At 40.0% G+C, this 13199-nt stretch overlaps 1 protein-coding gene across 1 annotated transcript in view; it reads left to right on the top strand.

Moving 5' to 3' along the window:
- Positions 1–13139, top strand: part of tbc1d2b (TBC1 domain family, member 2B) — a 13803-nt gene extending 664 nt beyond the window's left edge. The window contains exons 2-13 of the mRNA XM_054619168.1: positions 547–697; positions 2677–2851; positions 3838–3995; positions 4207–4460; positions 6042–6464; positions 6596–6706; positions 6912–7108; positions 7650–8144; positions 8234–8351; positions 8586–8771; positions 10204–10325; positions 10660–13139. Of these exons, the coding sequence (XP_054475143.1) occupies positions 547–697; positions 2677–2851; positions 3838–3995; positions 4207–4460; positions 6042–6464; positions 6596–6706; positions 6912–7108; positions 7650–8144; positions 8234–8351; positions 8586–8771; positions 10204–10325; positions 10660–10855 (2586 nt within the window). The 3' untranslated portion in view covers positions 10856–13139. The remainder of the gene's footprint in view (positions 1–546; positions 698–2676; positions 2852–3837; positions 3996–4206; positions 4461–6041; positions 6465–6595; positions 6707–6911; positions 7109–7649; positions 8145–8233; positions 8352–8585; positions 8772–10203; positions 10326–10659) is intronic.
- The last annotated feature ends 60 nt before the right edge of the window (positions 13140–13199 follow it).

Here is a 13199-nt window from a genome sequence, read left to right as displayed (position 1 = left end):
ACACACACACACACACACACACACACACACACACACACACACTGTCAGTCCACTGTTTACATTTAGAGATACTTTTAGGCTCAGTCTTACTTGCACATGAACTCATCTGCCCTCATGACACCCCCACCCCACCCTGCTTTGCAAAGGGTCATCTCATGTGATGGTGTCTTCTTTGCTGTCACTTGACTGTGACTGGTTTCAGTGCCAACAGACACTCACTCACTCACTCAGCCCAATAAAGTCTGGAGCCTTTTTAGCAGATGGTGCGAATGGTTAATACCAAACAGCTTGCATGGCCCACGGCTGGAACTGAGACTGAAACCAGCGTCTGTGCTCATTCACATGACAGATCCTAAATGACCTGCTATCTAAAGTGCTCTCGGGCTGTTTCATATGCTTTATTTATCTCCACAGCTCTTATTATTTTCCTAACCAAGGTGTCATTCCATTTATACGGATGCTTGAGTTGCCTTTTATACTTTTTGTCTCAGTTATATACATGACTGCATTACTTGTGAGTAAACTTGTCTGTGTGTGTGTGTCTAGGCCCCCAGTAGGCAGGTGATGCATTTCTGGCTCCAGCAGTTACAGCAGAAACGTTGGGAGTACAGCAACACACGAGGCTCCGGTCAGAGAGACAGCTGGAGCTCCCCGACTCTGGCCTACCCTCCAACGGGCCTCGTAGGCAAAGACAATGGTACGCAGGTATACACACACATACGGTGTTTATTAACACCATTTCCACCACTCAGGCTCATAACATCCAGGCACCAGCTGAAAGTAAACACCTGTATCTGATGGATTAATATTTACTAAGTGCTAAAAACAATGGTTGAGTTATTTTGTTGCCAGGTTCCCGAGTTCCAATCGAATGAGCATGAAGGAGTGGTTTTGTCAAACAGTGATTAAATGAGGAATCAAGGAAACGGGAAAAGAAAAGTGTTCACATCTACTTTATCTGGGGTGTGTTTTATTTGAATACATTAGGAGAAAAAAACTGCTTGCTGTTTTTAAGTTTTCTCACAAGCATCTGACACTTTAACATGTCTAAAGGAATAAATGCAGCTCAACAACATTTACAACAAGGAAACAGTATATTTATACAGTATAAAATCTTATTAACCTTATCAGGCCCAGGATAGAGTGTTATGGTGATCCAAGCAAATGTGTGTGCACCAAAGTTTAGTTTTAAACCGCTTAGGAAAAGTGACTGTAATCAGTTCACTGAGTATTTTGCTCTGCTATTTTTTGGTTATGATTCTTTTGTAAACTATTTACATTCCAGGTGTTGGCCCTTATAAAGTCAGACAGGACAGTCACATGGTTTGACTAAAAAAGTTTTAGAAGTTAGTGTCGCAGTTCATCCATTTTTGGCTTGTTTTACTTAATGGTTGTTCTTTCTGAGGCCATTTTCCAAGGCAAACCTACATTCTATATTAATCTAAACTTTTACAATTAATGAAATCAACTTTTCACAGCAAATGGGTCTTTTTTTTTTTCAAACAGCACTGGTAGTCCTAAAAAGGAAAATGTTTAATACATCCATATTTGAAGCTAGTTAGAGACTTTGAGAGTTTTTACCTGGAACTAAAAGGTTTAGTATTATGATCTTAGACAAGATACGGTCATTGAGAGTTGAGTGATTATTCTATAGAAAAATACTTTTTGTATTCCTTGTCTTTAAGGCTGTCTTCAGTTAAGTGACAATAATTATTCAATTTGTTTTGACTGTTCTAGCTGAGTGAAACAAACTGTGAATGCCTCTTCCCTTTCCTGTCAAACATACACATCACTAAATTTTACTTTTAACTATCCATGTTATCACTGTTTATCCATACATAATAAATAGAAAGAGTCAAACATATCATATATCTTTGTCCACATTGCACAAGACAAATAATCTCTAATCAACAATCCTATAAAAAGCTATAGCTGTTCCTGAATGTAAATATATAGAATACAATTGTGCTTAAAAGTAATCAGAAGTTTTAAAATGTTTTTCAACACTATGTTTTTTTAGTCCAAGAATACCTTGACCTTTCGTCAGCGAGCTGTGATGAAATGTGTGAAATCAAAAATGTCTCCTTAACTGGAATTCTCCCTCTTGCTGTGCGGAGGACATTAAAGGTTTAATGTCCTTTTTACATGGCTAGGGAAAGAGATACACATGCCTATGCTTGTCTTCACAGTACAACCAAGATGCAAGATTACATGGTAGAAGCGACTGAGTATAAAGGTTTACCCCCAAAAAACAGGCTGTAACATGTAAAACTAATTTGCTGTATTAATTAAAGCTGGCACAGGTTTGGGTTTTAGTGCCTAGTAGAGGTGACTCTACTAGGCTCTACTAGACTCTACTAGGCATATGATTTTATCAGAGCAAAAGGAGTCTGATCATTGTCATACTTAAATTGAAGTGTAACAACAACTATTGTGGCACAACTGCCTTTCCGCTTGGGTGTGACAGCATAACTGTGGAGCTGTTTGACCTTTTGCAAAATGTTCCCACACTTGCTTCACGTTTACTCTGGAAAGCACTCAGGCTCCTGATAATCTAATATACTAAAGAAACAATTGAAATACAGCTGCGTTCCTGCAAAACAGCAGTGCTGACCTGAGTATTCTAATGTTATTATAGAGTTGTTCTAATTTACTTTACTATATGTTTTATTTCAGATGCACCTGTCTTCGAGAAGCTTAGTGACAGCATGGAGAAGGTCCGCAGCGACTTTGCCATGGAGACAGATAGCGATGGCGGGGGCATGGTGGGTATCCAGTCAGCCAGAGGACCTTCTGCTGCGTCCACCAACCCCCTCAACTTCTCCCTCAAAAACTTCGGTACAGAACTCAGGTAAGGCTGAACGAAAGCTTTCTGCAGGCTAGTAGGGTTACATTGTACCCACAGTTTTTAAACAGGAAGTGTATTTGCTTTAGTTCCTGCCAGACAGGCACAACAAGTTTGTTTGTCTTTATGCCTCAATCGAGCTGTATTGAGGAAAAGAAGAGACCTCTTCAGATCTCCCCTGAGGTTGACAGCATGAGAGGAAATGGTGACAGCCATAGTTCACTAGTTGCTCTAGTAGGTAGCCATCAACGGTTCCCCTTTAAGGCCATACAACACATCTATTAAAATTATGCAAAACACTGAAATGCAAAGAAATGCGACATGTTTTGGAATTTGCTTTGTATCTGTGATGGAAAAAGAGTTGCTGAGGAATCTTGCAGCATTCGAGCTGCCGTGCTGCCTGCGCCTTAAAGCATGTGTCCTCACCTGTCTGTTTTGCCTTTTTATGATGACCTAGCTTCTCATTTTGTAATGCATAGAGTTTTATAAGCGATTCTGCAGTTCACTACAGAAATGTGATGTTAAAAGATGCTTTGGTTCTCAGATACGCTCATAAAGCGCAAGGGGTGTTTTTTTCCGTAACATGGACGTGAGGCTGAAAAACGTGTCTGAAACATGTCCGGTGTATAAGCGGTGTGAGAAAGGCAAGAACTGCATTCAGCTTCACACAGTCATGTGGTTGCAGTGATCTCACATTAAGAAGTGTAAAAAAACAAGTCTTTATGTGTTAATTTATGGCTCTTATGGTGGACATGAACCCTGTTAATTTTACATTCAACATGCCTTCTATTTATATTATTATTTTATTTTATATTGACACTTTATTTAAAAGTTTTTCTTCTTGAGTACAGCTGCAGTTCTGTTAGCCCATGTGTGTTAAATATAAAGACCTCAACAAAGGCTGTTTGTGCTCATGTTACAATTTACAAAGTAGCAGAGGCATCAGGCTCCATGGTCTCACTCGCCCTCTCATCTGGTTTCTGTTCTGTCAGGAACTCCATGTCTCATTTGCGGCAGAGCAGAGGAGGTGAGAGCAGACGCAGTTTGTTTTATACAAACAGCAACAGCAGCGCAGAGGAGTGGGAGCTGGTGGATGCTCCGACTAAGGACTTCCCTGAACAGAAACATCTTCCAGACAACACACACAGACGTACGTCCACTCATTGCTGCCTGACTCTCCCTCTGGCCAGGGTTTAATACTCATATCCTGCTAAAATTATCCTGAGAAAAAAGTCTGTTATTGGTCCACTCATTTGCTCACTACTATGACAAATGGACAAGCAATGCGTTTTTTCCAAAATGTTTCTGCCGCCTCACCCCCCTGATTCACTTTTATCACATCTTTATCTCTTCTTATTCAGATTCCTTTGGGTCAGCGTTTGCTTTCGACTTTGTGCGCAACTCATCGCGGAGTAGGAAGCCTTTGCTTCGAGACATGATGGGCTCTGGGAGGTTTGGGCGCAACGCTGAGACACGCAGTGCCGAGAGCTCCCCGGTGGAGTATAACGGCAACAAACCTTTGGAGATGCAGCTTCGCCTCCAGAGCCAACAGGAAGAACTAAGCCGCATGCAGCAGGAACAGGCCAAACTCAGAGAAGAGCTGGCCAGTCAGAAGGTAAGGTTATCTCACTCATTATTTCACCCTATTTATTTGCATTTGAAGAGGATGTCATTCATGTGTATGATGACATGAAAATATGACATTCTGGGGTAGACTTTTCTCCAGAAAGAGTATGGGGAAATGGTTACACTTATTTAGATTTTGTAAAAAATGTTGTCAACACTTGGTGCCTGATAGTTATTGATCTTACTAATGGTGTGTTTTTTACAGTAATTATGATATCTCCAACAGTCGATGGTTTTCACATGTACCTGTAAATCTCCAAGATTTACTTAATGTGTTAATTATCCACATTAGGAATAATACAATGTTGCTTTTTCATTTTACTCAATTCAGCCCAAGCCTGAGGTTGTGGTGTGACTTAGCGGTTTGGTGTTATCCTGATGCTCTCACTAATACGGGAAGACAGCAAATTATTAGTCATGCTTAAGCCTGAAACGAGGAAACAGCAGTTCTCAACAACAATCGTAGCTGTGTCGCTCCTTCCCATTACTCTCTGTTCTTGTTTTAGTGTTGTGAGACCAGGGGGTTGATCACAATGGCTGCAACACTTGTCGGATGAATATATAATGTATGTGTGTACGCTTCCCCTGTAAAGCGGTTTACTGCCAGCTCAGACTTTAACAAGAACTAACTGAGTAACTGTGAGTATCTGACTCAAGTGTTGTTGGAAATTATCCATCACAGCTGCCATTGTTCTGCTTAAGTGGACCGAAGCTGACATTGTATTGTTACTACTATTGATTTATGGCCTCCAGGTAATACTTGGCCTAGACTGAATTTGTCTGTAAAGTTGCAAACTTCCCACATACTTGTTTACGGGGCTCATGGTGTTTGAATACAATGGCAATGTTTCTTGAAAGAAACAATGTTGCCATGTCTTAATTTAATCTTAAAACCTCTGTATGTCACAGTGTAACTGCATCAGTGTGACCACTTACAAACACATATTTGCACATTAGTCAAAGTATTTACTTAATGATATACATGAATATATGCTCTGTCATTACATGAAATTGGCATTTTGATGGCTGTGTTACATGTTGCTGCTTAGGTCAGTAAAATGACTGTGGCCTCCGTTAAACTGTGTGAAACAACAGGTTTTCTCAGCAGCTGTTTCTTCTTCATGCAATTTAGTTAGTTAATAACGTTAGCCACAGTTAATAAAATGGCTTTGTGGTATGAAATCATGCTGATGTTTTTTTCACACAGTCTAATTTGAAAATGTCATAATTTCAAAAAGTTTCCTCATTTTTTGTGATGTTTGGTGGTCTCCGTTTTAGCCGAGGCAGCTCACCTCTGCTATGAAAAAAGGCAGGAAATCCTGACTAGTTCTCACAATTTTAATTAAAATTAAATGATGCAGTTAAAATCTCATACTGAAATGCGTCTGTCCTTGAAGAGAGCCCTTTTTTTTGATTAGATGTTTGTGAATTTGCACCACAAGGACAAACAATGAACATTTAATGCAAAATATTGATGTTAACTGGGAACCACTCAATTACATTTTAAGGCATAATCCTTGCAAACCTGCAAAACAATGTGTTGAAAAAAAAATCCTCTTTGCTCAATCAGGAGTTGGTGAGACTTTTGCAGCAGACTCTGAGAACCTCCCAGTGCGATAGGCAGCCAGTGCGACGTCAAGCCCCCGTTCAAGATTCATCCACACCTTCAGACCAGACTCAAGGTTCTGCAGAAACCCAGCAAGAGACCGGCCAGTTGGAGGCTCTGCTTGAGGATAGAGATGGACAGATCAAGGACTTGTGTGGCCACATGGAGCGTCTCGCCTTGGAGAAGGAGAGTCTGCAACAAGAGCTCAAGGGCCTGAAGATAAAGGTGGGGGAGATAAACGACCAACTGGGGATGCTGATGGAGACCATCCAGGCCAAGGATGAAGTCATCATCAAGCTGTCCCAGGAGAGTTCAGAGCAGAGCGTCACTTCAAACGACGGCTCACCACCACCCAACAAAGATCAGCAGGAGGTGGACATCCTCAAGGTACAAAAGGAACCTTTTAAACTAGACGTATAGTATATATAATAATACATATATAATACATTAGGTTATAGAATTAATTTATTTTGCTTTTTGTAGTCTGATTAACTGAACATGTGTTTCTTCAATTTCAGGACAGTCTTCAAGGCTACAAATCCCAGAACAAGTTCCTGAACAAAGAGATCCTGGAGCTGACAGTATTACGCAGAAACGCAGAGAGTAGGGAAAAGACTTTAGAAGCAAAGGTACTATCCTGTGTTTGCCGGTTAATGGTGCATTATTCTGTTAATAGAAACAGGAAGTCTGAGTAGCTTGTAGGGGAAGTCCACCTTAGCTGGTGCCCCGTAAACCTAAAAATGCCAAGTAGGAACAATGATTAACAAACTATAATATTGCTGCTGTGAGTTATTATGGCACTAACTTCTCTGTTCTATGTTGTCTTGGCTGCAGTATACGGCCCTGGAGGCTAAGCTGTGTCAGGTGGAGAGTAAGTATCTGGTGCTGCTTCAAGAAGTGAAGAACCCCGTGTGTTCGTCTTCCGAGCAGAGCCCGGCCCGAGAAGTCATCTCCCGATTATTAGAGGATGCGCTGCAGGCAGAGAGCTCCGACCAGCAAGATCACCCCATCTTTAAACCAAATATCGTCAGGTAAAGACTATGCCAAAAAGCCTTTCTTAAATGATGCTTCTCTGTTTTGTTCACATTGAAAGTTACGTAACATATCTAACTTATTTATTCAATTATTTTAGTTGTAAAGCAAATTTAAAAAAAAATCAACATGTTTTGCGAAGACTGCTAAATGTAGATGATATCACACTGTAGTTAAATAAAAATCCATGAAAGTGTTTGTCCATTCAGTATAATTTAACCAAAATCTAACAACAAATCAAGGACAAATCCATTGCAGGAGAGAAAGTAACGCTGGTGTTTCCTCAATAGCCTTAATATGCCGTAATGAAATGCAGTCCCCATATTTGTTTTAATTTTTCTTGACTGGAAAAACAAGCTCTGCTAATTGGCTGCCTTCTTTGCAAGCTCAGGCATGTCCTTCGTGGCTTGTTAAAATGTATTGTTAGAAATTCCAGCAATCCCTGAATGATGTAGCAGATTATGCAAATGTGGGTCCCACTTAAAGTTATATTGGACATAATTTTTTCTACATGTTCTCTCTTCCTTAATTTGACATCAGTGAGTATGACACGTTTGGCTTCAAGACTGTCCCTGAGGAGGAGGAAGAGGAGGAGAGGCTGGACGCGAAGGTGAGAGCTCTGGAGCTGAAGTCCCTATCCATGACGGATCAACAGGTGTCCGTCGGGGTGAAATGGGAGAACTATCTGGCCACCACCATGAACCGAGACCTGGTGCGCTCCCCTGAGCTCAAGGCCCTGTTTCGCAGCGGCGTGCCCCACGAGCACCGGTCCCAGGTGTGGCGCTGGTGTGTCTCCTTCCACGTCAAGAAGTTTCGTGATCACTTGGCACCTGACTACTATGAGACCTTACTGAATGTTGCAAGGGACAAGCCCAACCCGGCCTCAAAGCAGATCGAGCTGGATTTGCTGCGTACTTTGCCCAACAACAAGCACTATTCCTCACCGAGTGCAGGCGGCATCCAGAAACTCAGGAACGTCCTGATGGCTTTCTCCTGGAGGAATCCAGATATCGGCTACTGTCAGGGGCTAAACAGGTACAGGAGGGGTTCTGGTTTCTCTTTTATTATCCTTCTGTCCCTCTATGCCTTGTGACTATTCATTTTATTGCATTTGATTTCTTCAGGCTGGCAGCTATCGCCTTGCTCTATCTGGACCAAGAGGACGCCTTCTGGAGCCTTATAGCCATTGTGGAGGTCTTCATGCCGAGAGACTATTACACCAAGACTCTGATGGGCTCACAGGTGAATAAGGTTATATTGTAGCATTGGAAGACAGAGGGAAAGGTTGCAGAGTTTACACGTTTCTCTTGTGTCAGAGATGTCATATTCATGTGTCTCTGCTCATCATGACTGATCATACATCATCTACAAGAATGTAGCACAGTAATCAGCACTGTTTGCTTTCTTTCTCTCTGCTGGTTAGATTCTTTTGTCAGCAATAAAGGATGTAAACGTGTGTTGGTTGTCTTTTTGCAGGTTGACCAGCGTGTGTTCAAGGACCTGATGAGCGAGAAGCTCCCTCGGCTTCATGCCCACTTTGAGCAGTACAAGGTGGACTTCTCCCTCATCACTTTCAACTGGTTCTTGGTGGTGTTTGTGGACAGTTTGGTGAGCGACATCCTCTTCAAGATCTGGGATGCCTTTCTATATGAAGGTCCTAAGGTGAGAGCCAGAAGAGAAAGTAAAACTTCAGATCAGATTTCTGTCTTAACATGCTGACATAGCTCTGAAGAAGTCTTAAACATGAGATAGGGAGAAATGTTTTTCATGTTATCTTCCTCTATAGATGGTATTTTGGATTAGTTTATTGTTTGGACATTTCAACTCACTGTGTCTCCAACCTTATCCAGGCAGCATTTGACAGCCATTGCTATACAAAGTTAAAGCCCCACTATTGATTACGTTTTACCAATAATGGATCAAAACCCAATTTGTAATAGAAACAAAACCCTATATAACATTATCATCCATCTCTGCGTTTCTTCTTCACATCTACAAGAGGGGAGGTTTGTGGTGTTAGTGTATTTATGTATGCATGTATTTGAAAGCATGCATATATAATGCTATTCATAATATGGACTCCAGGAAGAGAAGCTGTTAGCTTGGTAACAGCTGATGGGTATCAAAACAAAACAACTTTTAACTAAAAATATATCAGCACTATCTGTTTTTTTAGCATATAGGGGAACATATTTTTAGCAGACACAAGCTGTGGACAACAAACTGAGGATCTGTGTTATCTATCAGCTTTTAAAATATCATTGTGAACTTGTTTGTAATTTACTTATCAGGCAGACACATTAGCAGCATTAGAATTCATTTGGAGTCTTGTTTGTGATGAAGTCACCCTCCTTTTTAATTTAGTTATTGATGTTAACCATCACCTGAGAGAAACATCTAGCTTTGTAGCTTCTAAATGCTCCCCCATGTTCACCAGCTAGTAACGTAAACTTTGCCTGCCTGCTGTTTTGTTGCCTGGCATGTGGCATAAACTGAGTTTTTGGAGCTTTTATATGAAAAATAGCTGCCTGCTCTGGCTGAAAACGACACAGTCCGAATGGTGACAGCTATAAAGCTGATTGGAACTGCAGAGTTGGGTGATAATTCAGTGTGGGTTAATCACCATGAGTACGTTCAGTTAGTCATGTGATCCATTGTTGATATGAAACCATTTATCATAGACACTTTATTAATATAGACCCTATGTAAAGGTCTGTGGTGAGAATCATAATTGTAAAAGCTAGGGTGGGCGAAAACAGCCGTTGAGATTCCGTCGCGTGCTCTCTGGCCTCTCCCTGCCACGCTACCTGCTGTAGCTCCTCCCACCGAACGTCAGTTATGCGCGTTCATGTGAATTCAGTTACATTGATAGGAAGACTGTGCCAATAAGAACGGAGAAATGAGATTGGTCATCATATGATTTCTCAGTTCACCTACATATAGTTCTATTAGGACTGTTAACTTGGTAAATAAATCTTTTCAGTAAGGACTGTACTGTGCTGCATGTTCAGACATTCCTCTTAAACAAATAAATATTGTCGCACATGGAAAGTTATGAGGTGGATATCACAGCTTTGATCATTTTTCTCCACAGATCATATTTCGCTTCGCCCTCGCTCTCTTCAAGTACAAAGAGGAAGAGTTCCTGAAGCTGCAGGACTCCACAGCCATCTTTAAATATCTTAGATACTTTACACGCACAATTCTGGATTCAAGGTACGGCCACTGGAATTTGTTTTGGTATTTCTGAGGACAGTCTGTCTGCAGTAACAAGGAGATAAGAAGATAATTAACCTTGGTATAGCTTATCATATCTTCTTGCTGCATGGACAAAAAAACAAAACAGGTTATCTATGAGTATTGCATCTGTATACAGAATAGAAGTAATAGTGGTTCAAAAATGACTCTGTGAAATATTGGTTAAGAATACACATAGTCACCTAAAACAAATCTATAAAACGGGGACAACAGGATGTCAAATCTGCACAGCACTGAGCAATCAAAAACAATAGAAAACCGTCCCAAACTGACACGACTGTCTTTTTTCCAGGAAGCTGATGAACTTCGCCTTCGTGGACATGAACCCTTTCCCCATGCGACAAATTCAGAACCGCCGCTCCTTCCATCTGGAGAAAGTCCGTCTTGAGCTGACCGAGCTGGAGGCGATCAGACAGACCTTCCTCAGGGAGAGAGAGACGAGTCAGGACAGACGGAGCTTCGTCAGCGACGATGAGGAGGATAACTGACAATAAGGTCGTTGCTGGAGTATGAACACAAAAAGATCATCTCCATATGCCGGTCGTGTGTCGCAGTTGGAAAGGGATTGTTCCTAAAAGATTGTTGGAGACAGAGTCCGTATCAGAGCCGGATCAATCAACTTTCTATACATTTTGAGTGAAATCGCATCAAAGGACCAAAACATTACAGGCCAAATGGGCTTTCTATCAGTGTTCCTGCCATTCAAATGCTTTATTTGTGGTATGCTTGTGTGTATATGCCTTATGCACAGCTCTTAAACCTTCAATGCCAAGCTACACTCTTACAGTCCGAATCAGTATTTTAAAAACATGGCTGTGATCTTTTCATAATTGGTGATTTTATGCCTTTTGAAGGAATGATTTTGTTTTTTTCTCTCCCCCTTGTCCCTTTCATACATGTCTTAAAATTGTTTACCTAAATCATTTTTTATATTTACCACATTACCACTTAATGACACATCTTTTGTGTTTGATCCATGTGTCTCTTGATGCACTTGAATCACTTTTGCTGAAATTCAAATTTTGCTGCCACTTAAAATGTATATCTTTGAGCCTTCTGATCACTAAGCTCACATTAACAGCATGTGGAACATTTTGAGAACTACTATGCTTGTCTATCTTTTCTCAGGATTCAGATCAAATATCTAGATATGCTCCAATTAAGCAATCATACTAACAGAACAGCCATTCCAGGTTATAGTCCATGTTTGAGAGATTGTATTTTCAAGGAGTATCACTCTTAATATGTTATTTTATACTTAAGGGAAATTGAATTACTTATGTTTTGCACCTACATGTGTACTTAAACTGAAGGCAACATTGTGTGACTGGGTTTAGTTAGGAGAATATTTGGATTGGCATTGACTTCAACAACTATATCAGTGTATCCCTACAAATAACCTGATTATCTGGCTATTTTATTATAAGTATTCTAAAATCTTTGTATTAAGATTAATTTCCCTTGCCTTGTTTTAGAAATGTTCTTGATTTTTTTTCCAAACATTAGTTGGGGTTGTTATGTGCTAATAGGATTTAATTTCCTCTGACTAAAACCTATTTTGCAAGGTATGCAGTACATTATGCTGGAATTACCTTTCAGATGTATTTGCATTCATTGTCCTCAGTGTGGCAGTATAACATCTCTCTGCCCGGTGTTTACACTAGTTCACATGTACCCTCCACACAGAATGATATTAGAGTTCATTATACGGTATTGATAAAATGGCTGTGAAGGCAGTCTGTCACCATGATTGTTGAAAGAAAATAGAAATATGGTTCGTAATCTATGAGGGAAGTGTTTCAAGAGTGTCGCAACATCTTTCCGTCTTCCACATCCAGGTACTTACAGAAGACAGTTCACTCTTTAGCAATTTTACCATATTGTCTATTATACTTGTTTTACATTTTAATGTTGAACAGACCAGTGGGAAACAGTTGCTTGCTTAGAACGAAACCAGGTTTATATTTGGTTAAACAACAGTGTACGACTTTTACTGTTGGGAATCTACAAAAAAGGAAGCAGTTTTTCTCACATAGCCCCTTCTCCCCTTCGCTGATATATTGTTTACAGTTTGTTATAACTTTATTTCCTTTATTTTTATATTACTTGACTCTACTTGCTGTTTACAGATTTTTCTTTGCTGTTAGTTGCATAATTGACTACCTTTTCTCTCTTATGGTATTGTCAGCCTTAGCACCATGCCTATCTTTTTTTGTTGGCCCACCTGAACTTGTGAACAAATTACAGAATTGTGGTTGTTTTAATGATGGAAATGTGAATGAAAAAATACTTGTAGAAGAAGAGATTCAATTTGTTTGTCTTCATGAGAGCAGGTCTTTCATGATACTCAACTTAGATCAGTTTAGGATGGAAAGCTGTTTGAGATCCAGTAATTGTTGTGAAAGGGTAATATTTGTCAATATTTTTATTATTATCTGTTCTAAGCATGGTTTGCATGCATTTTTTTTGTTTTCTGTCAGTTTCATAGTCACATGGAATAAGCTATGTTTAATATTACCACCTATTCTTTAATTTCTCTCTTTCTTTTGCTTTTCCCAGCAATGTATTGCACACGTGTAAGGACAAGACAAATTCAGAATAATATAGGGCACTTCACTTTTTTGTATGTAAATCTTTACGGTATCTTGTTCATTGTTAATCTGTATCATTCAATGAAAAGCCTTTATGTTACAGAATTAAGTATACGCCACTGTATGTTTTTGTAAAACCAGTCAAAAGACAAATTCAATAAACAAAAGCTGACTGCGTGTGATCTGATTTATCTGCATGTGTTGGTAAGAAGTAAAAAGAAACAGATTGCTGTAGTAATCC

This window comes from Anoplopoma fimbria, chromosome 19 (genome assembly GCF_027596085.1).
Source record: "Anoplopoma fimbria isolate UVic2021 breed Golden Eagle Sablefish chromosome 19, Afim_UVic_2022, whole genome shotgun sequence".
NCBI lineage: Eukaryota > Metazoa > Chordata > Actinopteri > Perciformes > Anoplopomatidae > Anoplopoma > Anoplopoma fimbria.
The sequence above is the reverse complement of the archived record's forward strand: the minus strand, read 5'-3'. Positions and strand labels throughout refer to the sequence as shown.